We start from the raw sequence: 15,140 nt of genomic DNA, 5'->3' as shown, positions 1-15,140 counted from the left end.
CGGCGTGTTGAATTGTTACGGCCAACGTAGAAATGAAAAAAGTTATAACTCCGCGCTATAATTCCACGGCGACCTTACGACCTGTAAAATATAGCCAAACGGCGTAGGGCCACCCTGAGGTCACCGCAGAAATTCTGCGGCCGCCGCACATTTCTGTCAATTCAGAGGGCGTATGGCCGCCGTAGCCTCGCCGTAGAACAAATGTGACTTAGGCCTAAATGTTTGGAATAGTCCCTTACCTTTAGATGGGTCAGTGGGATCCAAACTGCATTGGAACGGGTAGATTAGGATTCACTCCCTATTTTTAATTTGCACATGAAAGGTTGTTGGCAAGGTGTTGGCAGCTATTTGATGCGGGTGTGTGCTGATCACTTCCTTACATTCTCTTTATCGTTAATCTCCCTCTCTCTTGATCATCAAATTCCTCTCTCTCCGTCTCCGTCTCCGTCTCCGTCTCCGTCTCTCTCTCTCCACACATAAGTGCACACTTTTATTTAATTCAGACTGCAGTTTGACACGATCTCTTCCCACACACACGTAAGGCAATCAAGATATTAAGTGCGGTTACATAACCTCAAACTCCCCCACTCTAAAAGAGATCCCTTATCCCGTAACCCTCAACCATTACCCCCAATGTAAGCCTTCATGACAGCTATCAGGTGCCTGGGCGATGCTTGGTCAGCATTGACATGAGAGAGATCAGCTCCGTTCGTTTCCCCCATAATCATTCTTGCGCACCTCGAACCAGCCGAATGCTCGCTCGCCTTAAGCGGTGGCAAGCGAGGTCCGACTCTTACGACTGGGAGGACCCGCTGCAGAAACTTGAATGGGCGGGGCTAGGGACGCGGAACACCAATCTGCGCACACGCCCCGCCTAATGATGCACACATTCTCGAAGTTTCCAGGCCGGCCTTTTGAAAGATTGAACCCCGGAGCGGACACTCTTTCAACGGGAGCCGGACACTGTTCCCTGAGGCGCAACGTCATTAATTCTGTTCTTTTTTGATGGGCGCTGGACATCCTCTCTTTCTTCGGGGTCGGACACGCTCGCTCCATCCTCTCATAGAACCACTACGTTGCTCGCTCTGTGAAGGTTGCGCTGCTGGTTCTTGGCACTTTTGCCCCTTCGGTTTTTACCGCATGAACTGTCATCACAAGTGAGGAACCGAAGCTGTGAGGGTGGGTGTGGATGGAGCCAAGCCGATTAATATGACTGAAACCAAACTGTACTAGAGACACATCTGGTAGGATGTCTCACTTTGGCTATCCTCTCACACATATTTTCTGCTGCACCTTACTCGGTTTCCCTTTTCACACACACGCGCACCAAAGCACCAATGCACCAACACACCTCACAGCTTTTCTTCCCACTTCTCTCCCTCAGCGTTGGATAGCGGTTGTGAATGCCGGGCCCATGTACCGTGTTAGTGGTAGGTAAGGTGCTTGTTAAGTTTGCTCTGTGTCTCTTTTCTCTTTTTTTTCTGATCTCATTGCTGCACAAATTGCTGAACCCTCGTTTCTCCCTGTGCCTTTGAAATCTTTACTCCCCCCCCCCCATTTTTTTCCTGCTCCTCACTTGTGTAAATACACCTGTACTTGTTGAATCTACTTCAGATCTGTCTGTGTCCGTCTTTTCCACCATTGGTCTAGCACTGTCCGCATGTAGATAGCTGGGGAGGTTGAGATTCCCGACGGCTCGGTTTGCAAGGTCCGGCGTGTGCTCGCGCTACAGCTCAGGTCGCACATTTGCCGAGGGTGCGTTTCCCGGTCGGGGGGGCCACGGGACCTCCAGTTAAATGATTGTTCGACGGACGGACACTGGGACTCGTGGTCGCTCGATTGGCGTTCATAGTTGTGTCGTAGGCGTCGTCGTTGCGTCTCAACCCACCGTGGGATGAAGTTATTCGCTCCCTGTGGCCTCTGGTCCGGATGAGTTCGAGCGAAACCAGGGATTTCCTCCTCGTTGTAGGCTCGAGCCCCGAGACCGCAACAATATAGACAGACCATGCAGTTTAGCAGGTTATGTGGAGGCCTAGCGCGAAGGTGTAAATTACACCTTTATTATGTGCTTTTAATTGGAATAATGCCTTCGGCCTTCGGCTGCAAAGGTATAAAAAGTGCATTCGGAGTGAATATTTCTGAACATAAATGACAGGATTTATATGCAATCTTTGCAGAAACGTTATCAAAAGTGTGTGTTTCAAACTATTAATTGTCTATATCTGTAAATATTCGGCAGGGCACTTGTAGGGAGTCCAGTAGGTGTGGCTGACTCGTGAATGGCAGTTAATTATTTTCAGTTGTACAGTGTATGGATTTTGTATTCCAAAGTACATATTTGCTTTGTATTCAGTTTTATAACATTTAAAAGTCCCATGACACCCAAAAGTACTGAAATTGCATTTATATATGTCCTATAGGAGTTTTTCATCGTGATTTCAGTTCTGACAATGTTTTTTTCACAATACTCGTTCTGTATAATGTAAAATTAAAAAAACAAACCTCTTCGTGAACGCCCCTAAAAATTCTGCCGAAATCTACTGAAAGGGGCGTAACCCACATGACGTCATCTCCAGAACGACAAAGGCTGCACGTAAATTACTCGGGTTGGTGGTCTACGTGATTCTATTGGCTTCCTGTGTGTTTCCACATTCGATTGGTCGACTCAAACGCTTCGTTCATTTCTGCTTTAAAAAAAATCAAACATTTGGTTTTGAATAATGGATGGCACGGACTTTCATTTGTCTGGTAGCGACAGTGAGTGTGAGAGAAATGAAGGATTTTGGTCTGAATCAGATGGAGAATTGTCGGATAACGTAGTCGCGGGAGGTGAAGTTCAGGCAGCTGGAAATGAAATACGGCCTTACCAGTTTGAGCCCGAAGCAGGACAAGCAGAGGAAACTGGCGATGAAATTCCCGGCGTTCATGATGATCGGGAAGACATCGAAGGAAGACTTGGCAATAACAACTGGTTAGACTAAATCCCATTCGTAATTGAAGAATGTAAATTTGACTTTCATACTGCTCGATATCAGAAATATTTTAGTGAGGTGACCTGACCAGCGCAGCGGAGCGGACATGTTGCACCGCGGCGAATGAATCACAAGCAAGGCCAGCGCATGTCATCGGCCGTATCTCTCCGTGCATAAAACTAAGCAATCTCGCTGTCCGGATACGATGAAAACTTGTGTGCAGAACACACCTTGCGACACAATTGTCTAGAGTAGTCCGATAAATCTGACGTTCTGTTGCACTTTTATCTTGCCAAAACGAAGTTTTTGCAAGATATGTTAGTCAGCTTGTATGTTTTATTTTTATTTTATATTATTTTTTTTTTTTTGTCTGTAATCACGTATAAAAAAATTTCTGCAGAGCACAGTTATCATTGGAAATTTTTGTAACTTCGCATATCAGAGGCCTATAGAGGTCCCTTTCAGCGCACAAAATTTTGAAGGTCAAAGGTCAAGGTCACTTTGTCGCAAATCAGGGGAGTCGACGAAACCCTTATTTTTTGAGTAATTTTAATCGGATCGTCTTCAAACTTCATGGGAATATAGTTCATGGTCTGGCGCTCAGCTGATTAATTTTTGGTGGCGATTGGCCTTGACCTTCATGGTTAGCGCCTCAGGTCAAACATATTTGACCTCAAGGTCAAATTTTCAAGTTTTAGGAACCATATCGTGTAGTACCTCAAATTGAACACCTCGATGAGTGCTTTCTAGATATGTCAAGCTTGAGACATTATGACGTCATTTGGTGACGTTGTGAGGCAAACGCATATTTTTCATGGTTACTCTGTAGAACGATTCTCATCGGAATCTCTCGTAGGCAGATATTCCTCAAGGAGTCGCTCCTGGTGGATAGCAGCTCTGTTCACCTCAGTGTGACCTTAAACAAGTCACACGTGGTCACCTTTTGGCAAGATACGGGTCAGTCTGCGGGTGACATTGGTTTATTTATTATTTATTTTATTCCTACTGTCGTCATGTAGCGCCAGTAGAAAACTATGAAGAAACGAGAATAATAAAAGAAAGCTACAGCACGTCAGATTTGTCGGACGTACGACGGATTTATCGGACTAGTCTAGACTCTGGAGTTGACAAGTAACTTGTATTAGCATGCACACAATGTATAAGTCAATGTGTAAGAGTCCCAAGGCTATGAGGCCGTGTAATAGGACAGATAAATTTGTCTTTCATAGTTGTGCCAACATATTTTTCCCTGTTCATTTATTACAGCATTTTGGCTAAATGTTAATGAATAGCAAGCCAATGGGAGCAGTACCTTCTCTTTAGAATAAACCCATGTATGTTGAGTGCAGCCGTACCTGGCTTGCATGTATGTGGAATCGTAACTATCCCAGCAAGCTGGTTTCAACGAACAATTCAATAAGCTGCAAAATGTGGGTGCAGGTTTTTCACATTGTTTGATTTTTAAAATTATCTCCTTGTGCCTTGGAATGATGCAATATTAATCTTTGGTATTTTACTTGTATGTCCCTGTAAGTTTATTTTTTAATGGAAAGGTTCAACAGTCACATTGAATATTTCGTGGACATGGTATAGCCCTTTATTGTGCATACATGTATTGGATTTGTACATGACTACGACAAGGCAGTAAAGGGATAAATAATTACCGCGTGATTGTTGTGCATACACGGCTCAGAAGCAGAATTTCTTTTCCGCGAAACAATCACAGGAATTAAGACGATCAGTGAGATAGCAAACACATGTGCACAATGCATTTGTACGTACTTTATACGGCATGCGACATCTCGTCAATCCAGTCTGTGCGAGTCGCATTCTGGAGATGACGTGAAGGCTGTGGTTCGCTGAAGTCAACTTTTTAAGGGGCGGGGCATAGCAAGTTGTGAGAAGCACCAGAAATGTTCGAAATATTGGTCTAATTATCCCATTTTTTATTTTAAAAAAGAAACACGGGTGATTTCTTCACTTGGAAGGTCAAGTTAATATATAAGTAACCAGAAAGTTTTGAGTGTCATGGGACCTTTAAATAAATGCCTGGATGCACAGACGATGGAATGCTATGAAGGCATTACTGAGGTTGTGTGGGGGTGGTTAAAAAACAATGGTCGACATGGAGGCGATAATTCACTGTAACGAGATGCATAGCAAGACAATGTCGTGTTGCGTGAGCTGAGGTTGCGGCAGGTAAATTGGCATCAGGACGCTCTCATCGATTGGCTCATAAGTCCACATATTATTTTTACTCGACCCAGCAACAACATCCTCGCTTCTTTTTCCGTAAAGGCCGCAGCCTTTTTTCCTCCCGTGTTCCATCCCCATTTTAAATAACGCAGCTCATTCTCTCCTTAGCACGAGTGAGTCATCCCGAGTACATTTTTTTCCCCCTTTTTCCGAAATGATCCAGTTAAAGTTGGCATATACCTCATTTCGATTCAGGTACTCTATTTTTTACCTTAATGAGCACCCATTAGCGCAAGCAGGAGGTTGATGTCGTGAGGCGTCGCAGAGCGGGAGGGCTCGCACACTCGCTTCACATATGTGGTAATGGAGAAATTGAAGTGCTGATACGTATCGAATCAAACAAACAGGATTTGATGACGAAAATGCAGAATATGTACTCCTGCTTTTCATTCCTAATCTCTTGGTAGAATATACATATACCCATCAAAAATAAATAATTAATCAAGCAGCTAGAGCACAGCCTTTCATTGATTATCCCATAATGTCGCTATTCACTCCAGCCATCATGTGTGCAACCACGTTGTTAATATTGGTCCGCTGAAATAAACGAGGTTACAATGAATAAATCCAGCCTCCCCTCATATCCCCATTGCCTTCCTCACATCCACATCACTACCTTTCATGCCCTACCAACCCATTCTCTCACCTCACCACCACTCCTTGTAGCCTCCTTACACCCCTACCTACCTAGATGTCCACCATGTAACTCGCACTATATGATCCACACACACCAGAGGCATATGTTCCAACCTTCTGGGTTTTTCTTTACATTATTGCTGCCATGACATTTTCAGATGTTATCTTGCTGTGTTTCGCAGGATGTACTGAGCATGTTCATCCTTCTTCCTGTTTTTTCCATGATCTGTTTTGACAAAGCCAACGCTCAGGCTTGCTGATGGTGTTGAAGTCTACGTCGAGAGCTCTGTTCCCCCAAAACCCCTGCTCCTCCCTTCTCCACCCCTTTCCTACCTATATGGAGTATTTTAGGTTCAGTTCCTCTCTTCAGAAAAAAAACATTGTTTGTGTGTCTGCTTTACTGCCCTCCTAACGGTGATGCGTCTGTGTATGAGGCTCTCTCAGCCAAAACTGTCTCACTGCTGTCCTCCCACTCAAGCTTTAAACTATTCCTGATCTGTATGCATTTCGGTTTTCATCATAATCCCATTAAGCTATGGGGTTAGCTCTCCAATCGCTGCCCATGATATGGCATCAAAGTCTTTATTATGAAGGTGTAACTGTGGTCCTTATTAATCAGCTTCTCTACCGTCTACACATGAAAGGGCGTTCCTGTCCTTCAGTGAAGCTCCAGGCCTTACGAATTACAAGCAGCTGATGTCAACAGTCCTATTACATCGAATATCCATTGTCAGTCAAAACGGAGTTACTTACACTCTTGTCATGCAGTACTTGAATGTTGGCATCCTCGACCAGATTCACACTCTTACTGGTGGGCATCGTACTAGCTCGTATCATTGCGGGTGCTTTTATAGGTTTAATACTGATTGGCATATTCTGATTGGTTGGATGACAACAAATTACGATGTAAACAATTTGCCCTTAAACACCTTCCTGTGTTCAATTTTCACAACGAAAGATTAATGATAAGATTATTTGCAGGTATCGGTCAAAGGTTATGCGACCGAATATGTACATGTTGGGCTTTCTGTTCTGTAATTACTGAAATGCTGCAATGGAGTGAAAATTACGTGTGGGTTTTGACAGTTCAGGTGGATTCGTTCTTGTTATAAGCGACAGAGATGCCACCATGGTCTCTGCACGATAGATGTGCACCAAATATCCTATTAGTCTGGCCCTTTTTATGCCTTTGCAGCCGAAGGCTCCGGAGGCGTTTTGTTTTCGGGTTGTCTGGCTGGCTGTGCATGCGTAGCAGATTTTTGTTATCGCGATAACTTGTGAACCAATTAAGGGATTTTTTTTACCAAATTTGGTACAATTGTGTACTATGATGCAAAGATGAAATTATTAGATTTTTGAGGTCAAAAGGTCAAAGGTCATGTGCCCTATGAAAATAATTTTGCAAATCATCACCTGAGTTTGAAGCATCTGGTGTTTTCTCTCTTCGACTTATCTCTCTTTTCTCTCTCGCACTCTCATGTGGCCTTTAATTTTTAATGTGACCTTTTAATCGAGATCAAATGTAACAGTGGGTTGACATCGAACACAGGTGGAGGCATATCCATTGATGCATTCATGTTAAATTCCACTTTCTAGTTTGTCATTTTAAAGTTTAGACTTTAAGCAGAAAGCCATTTGTTAGTTACTACTGGAAATTGAGCTTTGATCTTTGATTATTTGGTTTTGCAGTATGTTGAAAATCTGTTAACGAAGTTAATTGTTGCTTTTTCAAGTTGGAAAGGTTCTCTACTTGCTGAGTTACATTATGAACAACTCTCAGGGACGCCTCTTCACAATTGTTGTACCCCAACGCAAGTCGGGGACCAAATCTTCCCTTTTCTTCCCTGCTGCCCGGATTCGTCAGGGCAGCGCGGTCACTGTCAGAATGCCGATTGGTCCCCATGGACCGGCTCTCTCTCCGTCTTAAGGGCGTAGCCAGGCTGAGGCAGACGAGGCAGTTGCCTCGTCGCTCATTTCCTGAAATATGATCTGGCCTGAGCCCTCTGGCCATCTGAGCTCCCTGGGGAGTAAACTATCAAAGCTACCCAGCAGTGCTCTGAATACTCTTATCTCCACTCCTATCACAATACCTAAATAGGTATTGCTCCTAAATCGCCTCATCGCTTTTGGACCTCTGGCTACGCCCTTGCGTCTCCGTCTCCATCTCCATCTCCATCTCCGTTGTGTCCCTGACTTGTGAAGGTGGGGGTACACCATGTTAGATGTGGGGGATCTCTGGGTCGCTCCTGGGAGATCAATCGGCTGTCTTCATGCTGCAGGCTTGTTCAAGAGGACTTTCCGGGACTGTACAAAAACAATCGCGGGTACACCCACCCTCTGGGCGGGAGTGCCCTTCTTTGCCACACTGGTCCTCTACAATGGAGAAATAACCCAAATAATAGCAGCAATGAGAAATCCCAAACAAACAAAAAAAATTATAAAAAATATTTTGAAAAATATTTTGTGGAAAACCTAAGTTGGGATCCCTTGACTATACCCTGAAATTTTGGTATTGATTGGCCAATTGTCTGTGAGTAGTTACGAGACATACAGACACCGTTCTGCTTTATTATAAGATTAAAGGAAACAAAGCTGCAATGATCACCCTATGAGATTGCTCATCTCCTTCATTCCTACGAGGTATTTTATTTATTTATTTATTTATACTCCTGCCCTCGTTACATTTTCTTCCCGTTCCCACTATAGTCTATTGTGTACCCTTAGCATACCCTTCTCCTTCTTCCCATACTTCCTGCATCCTACAGGTGCTTCTGCTTGTGCTCATTTCTTTCACCAATTCATGGCATATTGCTCAATTTAATTTCATCATTCTCTCCAAACCCGAAATCTGAAAAGCAGGATTGGCCGAAACGGCACAGTGTGGCAGCAGGCGACGAGATGGAAGTCGGGCCTGCGATCTCCTCTTTTGCCTCGCCTAACACCTTGAGGAGACACAGCATGGCAGTGTCTCGAGCACATTACGTGCCCCAGCAGCCCATAATGTCGGTTGTCGTGGAGGATGTGTGGAAAACTACGACTCTTGAACAGTATGTGCCTCTCGTTCCACCTCCCCCCCCTTCTCGTCTCCCCCCCTCTTTCTCGTCTCTTCCCTCTCTCTCTCTCTCTCTCTCGTCTTCCCCCCTCTCATCCTCTCGTCCTCCTACATCTCGCCCCCCTCTCGTCCCCCCTCCTCTCGCTCCACCCTCTCATACCCCCCCTCCTTTCGTCCATATGTTGGCCATCCATTGGTTGGTTGTTTTTCTTTCATTAATTTATTCCACACGTGAATGAAGTTTCCGTCGAATGTTTCCTCCGGAGATTATAAGTGCAATCTGAATGTTGTGTGCAAGTCTGCAGAGCACCATGGAACTGAAATCTCTGACTGGGCTGCTCAACTGTGCTGCAGTTGACCCAAAGCACATCATGCACAATATATCGGTCACCAACAAACAGGGTGTTGTTCTGCTACACAACAAGCATGGTATGACACCATTAATGTTATCCTTATGATATGATTTGATCTCCATAAGTGTTCATTTTGATTTGCTATTTTCATCCTCCCCCCCCCCCCCACCCCTTTATCCACTAAATTAAAATGTGGATACATTACTAGCACATAATGGCTGCTATTTTTTAAAAATGTCAGGTGAAGTGAGTGAGGGGAAAATGGGGCTGGCAAAATTTGTCACCTCCGAGGATGCATTGCCCTACTTACGTGGCACATGTTTAAACTGTCTTCAAGTGGTTCTGGTGTTTGCGTGTGCGCGTGCGCATGTGTGTGGTTCTTTTTTTTCATTTCGTTAACTTTTTAAATACATTTTTTTCTGTAGCTGTCAAGCAGAGTAGGCCAAAGGCTGCGCATCTTTGGCCCACTCTGCTTGGCGACCAAGGCGTTAATTGTTGCCGGATTGGTGTTGTCATTTGGTCATGATGGTGCTCGTATGCACAAGTGTGGCACACCATTGGCTGATGTCCGCTTGCCTCTGATGGAAACACCTCAGGGTCAGGGGAAGTGGAAAAGGCTGTGGTGGCTGTGAGATGTTCGTGGCTGTGAGAGAAGTAGGACAGACTTGTGTGTCTGTGTTTGTGTGTTTGTTTGTTTCCTTGGGGGATTTTCGTTGATATGTACATTTAAGTGTTTATTTATTGTGTCTTCATGCCAGGATTTCTCTTTGTTCTGTCTTGTGCTTAATAAAGTGTTTGTTTGTTCGTTTGTTTTTTTTCCGAAGGTCCACATGCTCGTCTCCCTGTTGTTCTTTCTCATGCAAACCATTTGGTATGTTTGACAAATCCCTGACATTCTTGATTGTGCCAATTGCCCTAATTAATTGCCGACATGGTATGAACATCTTTCGCTTCGCTAATGCATTCTCCGCTCCAGCATTTGCAACCAAATTGAGCTTCCGGCTGGTGCTCATGTCATGTCATTCTGAGACTTAGTTTCCGGCATGCTCTACCTTTATGCCAGCTGTGGCCATGTGGTTGACTTTCGGGCTGTACACGTGACAATATGTTTGCATAGAGTGCAAGTTGCTCAGTATTGCACACATTACAAACAGTGCCCCCCTGTCTGTTTTCTATTCTATCATTTTTTTTTCATTTCTTCAAACAACATAAACCCAATTAGTAGCTCACCTCGACTTTAGTCAGGTGAGCTTATGCGATCGAGCAGTGTCCGTAAGTAAGTGAGTGAGTGAGTCAGGCAGTCAGTCCATAAACACTTCAGTCATTATCGCTTGAACCAAACACACTACTTTGATGAAACTTGGCCACAAGCTTCACTTCTGATGCCTAACGAAGGTGTACTGACCATCAAAATCTGCGCTCGTTGAGGGTGGGGGGGGGGGGGGTGTTAACACCCTCAAAATAGGTATTTGCTCTTTTCTCCAAAACAACACACACAATTTTGATGAAACTTAACCACAACCTTCATTATCCTTGATCGACTATAGCTTGTTCACGGCATAAAAAAATTCAGGGTCTAAGGGGGTGTGTGGTGGGTTTGAGTGACTGTTGTTCCTGATCCTGGTGAGCTTCAGGACAGAAGGTCCGATTTTTTTTTTTTTTTAAATCAAGAATCATCAGGAAATGAAGCTCCTTGAATGTTCTGCCAAAACTGTGGTCCATGTGAACCTCACCATTGTTAAGATTTATGTAATGACATCCTTCTCACTGGCTTCTGGGTCATTCCATGTCAAATCATCAAAGAATCTGCCGTCATCTCTCAGATTTTTGTAAAACTTTGGGAACCAATTGGGACCCATGAAAAACGGCAAGAACTCAAATATATTTGCTCACAGCCTCTTAATTAGTGAGATACAGACTAACGAACTTTGGACTAATTAGCACGACGTCGCGAATTCAAATGGCCATATCTCTAAAAGTATAACACCTAGAGAGCTGGTTTTGGTGTCATTTTAAAGGTATTTTCATGCCCTATGAATTTGTCTGGGCAACATTTTCCTACCTCCAACCACAAAAAAGTTATCACAAAATATAAACTTCAATCGTGAATCCCCAAAAAATGTATCCTTCAAATTTCCTCAAATTCATCCCAGAGGTACCTTATGATGTCAAGAAGCTTCCACATAAATTTTGTGATGGGCACTCCAATAGCTTCTGAGATATGAGCAATAATGTACATGTACGTATGGCATATAGGTTCGAAAATCAGCATTTGTAATGTATTATACAATCAATAAGTGAGTTCAAGTACACAGTGTTCACTAACCTGACTTAGGCTTTCAATTTCCTCTTCAATCCAGCAACAGCAGCACTTGTTTCTTCCCCTCAGGCCCAGTTGAAAATGAAAGTATATGATACTTCAAAGCAATTGATGGTCGTTCCCTGTGTTCCCTCTCATGGCTAGGTTAGAATGATTGTATAATACATTACAAATGCTGATTTTCGAACCTATATGCCATACGTACATGTACATTATTGCTCATATCTCAGAAACTATTGGAGTGCCCATCACAAAACTTATGTGGAAACTTCTTGACATCATAAGGTACCTCTGGGATGAATTTGAGGAAATTTGAAGGATACATTTTTGGGGGATTCACGATTGAAGTTTATATTTTGTGATAACTTTTTTTTGTGGTTGGAGGTAGGAAAATGTTGCCCAGACAAATTCATAGGGCATGAAAATACCTTTAAAATGACACCAAAACCAGCTCTCTCGGTGTTATACTTTTAGAGATATGGCCATTTGAATTCGCGACATCGTGCTAATTGGTCCAAAGTTCGTTAGTCTGTATCTCACTAATTAAGAGGGTGTTAGCAAAAATATTTGAGTTCTTGCCGTTTTTCATGGGTCCCAATTGGTTCCCAAAGTTTTACAAAAATCTGAGAGATGACGGCAGATTCTTTGATGATTTGACATGGAATGACCCTTCTCACATATGAGTGGTTCTTCTTTACACACACTCACTTACCATGGGTAGGGCTCTCTTGCTTTGTGAGGAAGGTTCAGATTTGTACAGTATGTATATACGTGCTCTGTCGAACTGAAACGTAGCTGTCACTTGTCGTTACAATGGCTCCTGGAATTCTCTTCATGATTACAACCTTCCATCCTTGCCCAATAGAGCATGGCCAATTTATGGAGGCACTGTGTGCCTATCCAAGTCTACTCTTTCAATTTGCATTAACTCCATTAATTCAGATTCATCTTTCGAGCCTTTTTCATCCATTAATCTTGAACATTTGAACACGATGTCAGCACATTTGCCGGTTCACCTATCAAGAATGGCTCAAGTGGAGTTACGGCGTCTACGTCCATGTTGATTCTTTCATCTTGCATTCATTCTGGTCCTTCACCACTATCTGGTCTTAAAAAGCGAAAATCCCAGGAGTGAAATTTGGTGATCACCACTCTCTTCTTCTGTGGTAACAAATCTAGCTGTCACTGTGGACCCAGCACTTTTCGATAATCCAGATATTGCTAAAAACTACCCTGGATATGCTGCTTCTGCTCTCCCAACAATGGATGGAAGCCCTCAATGCCAGACAGGAAATCCGAGCCGTATCCCTGGATATATCACGTGCTTTTGACACAGTCTGGCACCCTGCCCTGCTCACCAAACTCTCTTCCTATGGTATCCAAGGCCATCTCCACTCATGGCTCGCAGACTTCCTCTCCTGTTGCAGTCAACGTGTGGCCCTAAATGGAGTTCTTTCATCCCCTCTTCCTGTCCAGGCTGGAGTTCCTCAAGGTAGCGTTCTGGGCGCTGTTCTTTTTCTGGTTTTCATCAATGATCTCTCTGACTCTGGAAAATCCTCTACATCTCTTTGCTGATGACTCCACCCTCTGCCGTACCATCTGTCATCCCTCAGACCGGCAAGCAGCAACTTCTTCGCTCACTGCAGATCTGGATAAAAATCACAAACTGGTCCAACACGTGGAACATGTCTTTCAATCCGGACAAATCTCACACTCTCACTATGTCTCTTCGAAAGGACCGTTTAGAAACCCCCCCATCCACTTTCTCAACAATCCTCTGGAAGAAGACCTTTCTTTCAAGCTTCTGGGTCTCACTATCTGCCATGACCTTTCCTGGGAAAGCCACATTTCAAACCTCGCCTCCAAAGCCAGTTTCCGACTGGGAATCCTCCATCGTGCAAAGTCCTTCCTCGGCCCATCTGAACTCCTGACCACTTACAAAGCTTTTGTCCGCAGCCTGATGGAGTACTGCTCTCCCCTCTGGGCTGGTGCTCCTGCCTCCCACCTTTCTCGGCTTCACGCTGTAGAAACCAAGGCATTTCGGATCATTGGCATCTCCCGCAATGAGGCTGAGTCTTTGGGCCTCTCACTCTATCACCGCAGGTTGGTCGGTGGTCTTTCTGTCTTCTACCATCTCCTCTCCAGCCTTGCCCCCCCCTGCTCTCTCTCTGCGATTTGTCCCCACCACATTTCCACAGGGCGCTCAAGGTCCGCCAACAACCCCCTTCTGGCAAAACTACCAAAATCACGAATCACTGCTCATCTTCACTCTTTCATTCCTCTTTTTTACCGTCTTTGGAATAAACTCCCTCACTCTATTCAATCCCATTCTTCCCTCCAGGCCTTCAAAACAGCTTTTCACCACCACCTCTCATCATCCCCCATCCAAATCCTCGATCTTTTCTACCCCCGATAATCCACACAAGCCCACCTCCTTCAAATTCCCTGCTTTCCTTCCTGAAAGTCCCTGTAATGTCCATCTTGTATTCCCCATGTTCCCCGCCCCATCGCTCTCCCTTCCACAGATCTCCTAATGTCTCTGTTCCCCACTATTTTGTCCTTCCCACTCCTGCCACTCTTGTCTCAAGCCCCCCCTTGCTGTGCGTTGTGTGGTAGCTCTCACATGAGCCTCAGCAAGGTATACCAAAAAAATAATAATACAAAAATGTGTGTTCTTTCATCTCCACAATATTACTTATTTCCATTTGTGCTTTAAAGTAAAGACTCGTGAATCTTTGGCTTTTCCTTTCAAAACAACATCGTCGTCATCGTGGATATTGATCTTTGTAGGACTGTTGGCCCCATGATCATTTTAATGCGTGAGTTCTACAAGATACGTTTGTCCAGTACTGTACCTCTGGAAATCAACAAGGTACGTATGGACAAAGGTTTGGTTGGTGGAAAAAAAAATTATTTAAAAAAACAGCCAAAAAAAAACCTGACAAAAATCAGTAAATAGTATGTGATTTTAATGATGGAAAGGATAAATAATAACTGTGACTACCTGGGCCCACACAGCATATAGTCTCCATATGTGGGTTTCAGAAGGTGGGACGGAGTCCCCCCCAGGTCTCGAAGCTCTTTTTCGCGTGTGTGTGTGTGTGTGTGTGTGTGTGTGTGTGTGTGTGTGTGTGTGTGTGTGTGTGTGTGTGTGTGTGTGTGTGTGTGTGTGTGTGTGTGTGTGTGTGTGTGTGTGTGTGTGTGTGTGTGTGTGTGTGTGTGAAGAATACCATTCTCTGCTCTCTCTCTCTCTGTCTGTCTGTCTGTCTGTCTGTCCGAACAGTGGTTGTCTCGATGAGGTGTTTATAGTGTGCCTGGTAGAAAATGGATTTGTAACATTATTTTGTTTCCATCTTAACCGTTATTCTATGCAGAATCATTTTGATGAAACTGTATGAATCACAATTAATGCTCCACCGCACGTCTGCCTTCTCTTCCCCCATCCTTCCTTGCTCCTCCCCCCTCCTTCCTCGCTCCCTACCCCTCCTCATTCCCCCATCTTTCCCCGCTCTCTCCCCCATCCCCCCCCCCCCCGCCACCCATCTTTTGGT

General features: G+C 44.2%; 1 protein-coding gene across 4 annotated transcripts in view; it reads left to right on the top strand.

The window, feature by feature from the left end:
* LOC147032854 (DEP domain-containing protein 1B-like) overlaps positions 1-15,140 on the top strand; it is a 51,185-nt gene that overhangs the window by 18,381 nt on the left and 17,664 nt on the right. For 3 of the 4 annotated variants that reach the window (XM_085870788.1, XM_085870790.1, XM_085870791.1), the window contains exons 4-5: positions 8,721-8,911; positions 9,215-9,345. In XM_085870788.1, the coding sequence (XP_085726914.1) occupies positions 8,721-8,911; positions 9,215-9,345 (322 nt within the window). The remainder of the gene's footprint in view (positions 1-8,720; positions 8,912-9,214; positions 9,346-15,140) is intronic. The other variant, XM_085870789.1, reaches the window with a different exon arrangement.

The sequence above is a fragment of the Eptatretus burgeri genome, chromosome 2, assembly GCF_056783735.1.
Source record: "Eptatretus burgeri isolate ZD-2024b chromosome 2, Ebu_testis_v1, whole genome shotgun sequence".
Taxonomy (NCBI): Eukaryota; Metazoa; Chordata; class Myxini; order Myxiniformes; family Myxinidae; genus Eptatretus; species Eptatretus burgeri.
This window is presented reverse-complemented; position numbering and strand designations above follow the sequence as displayed.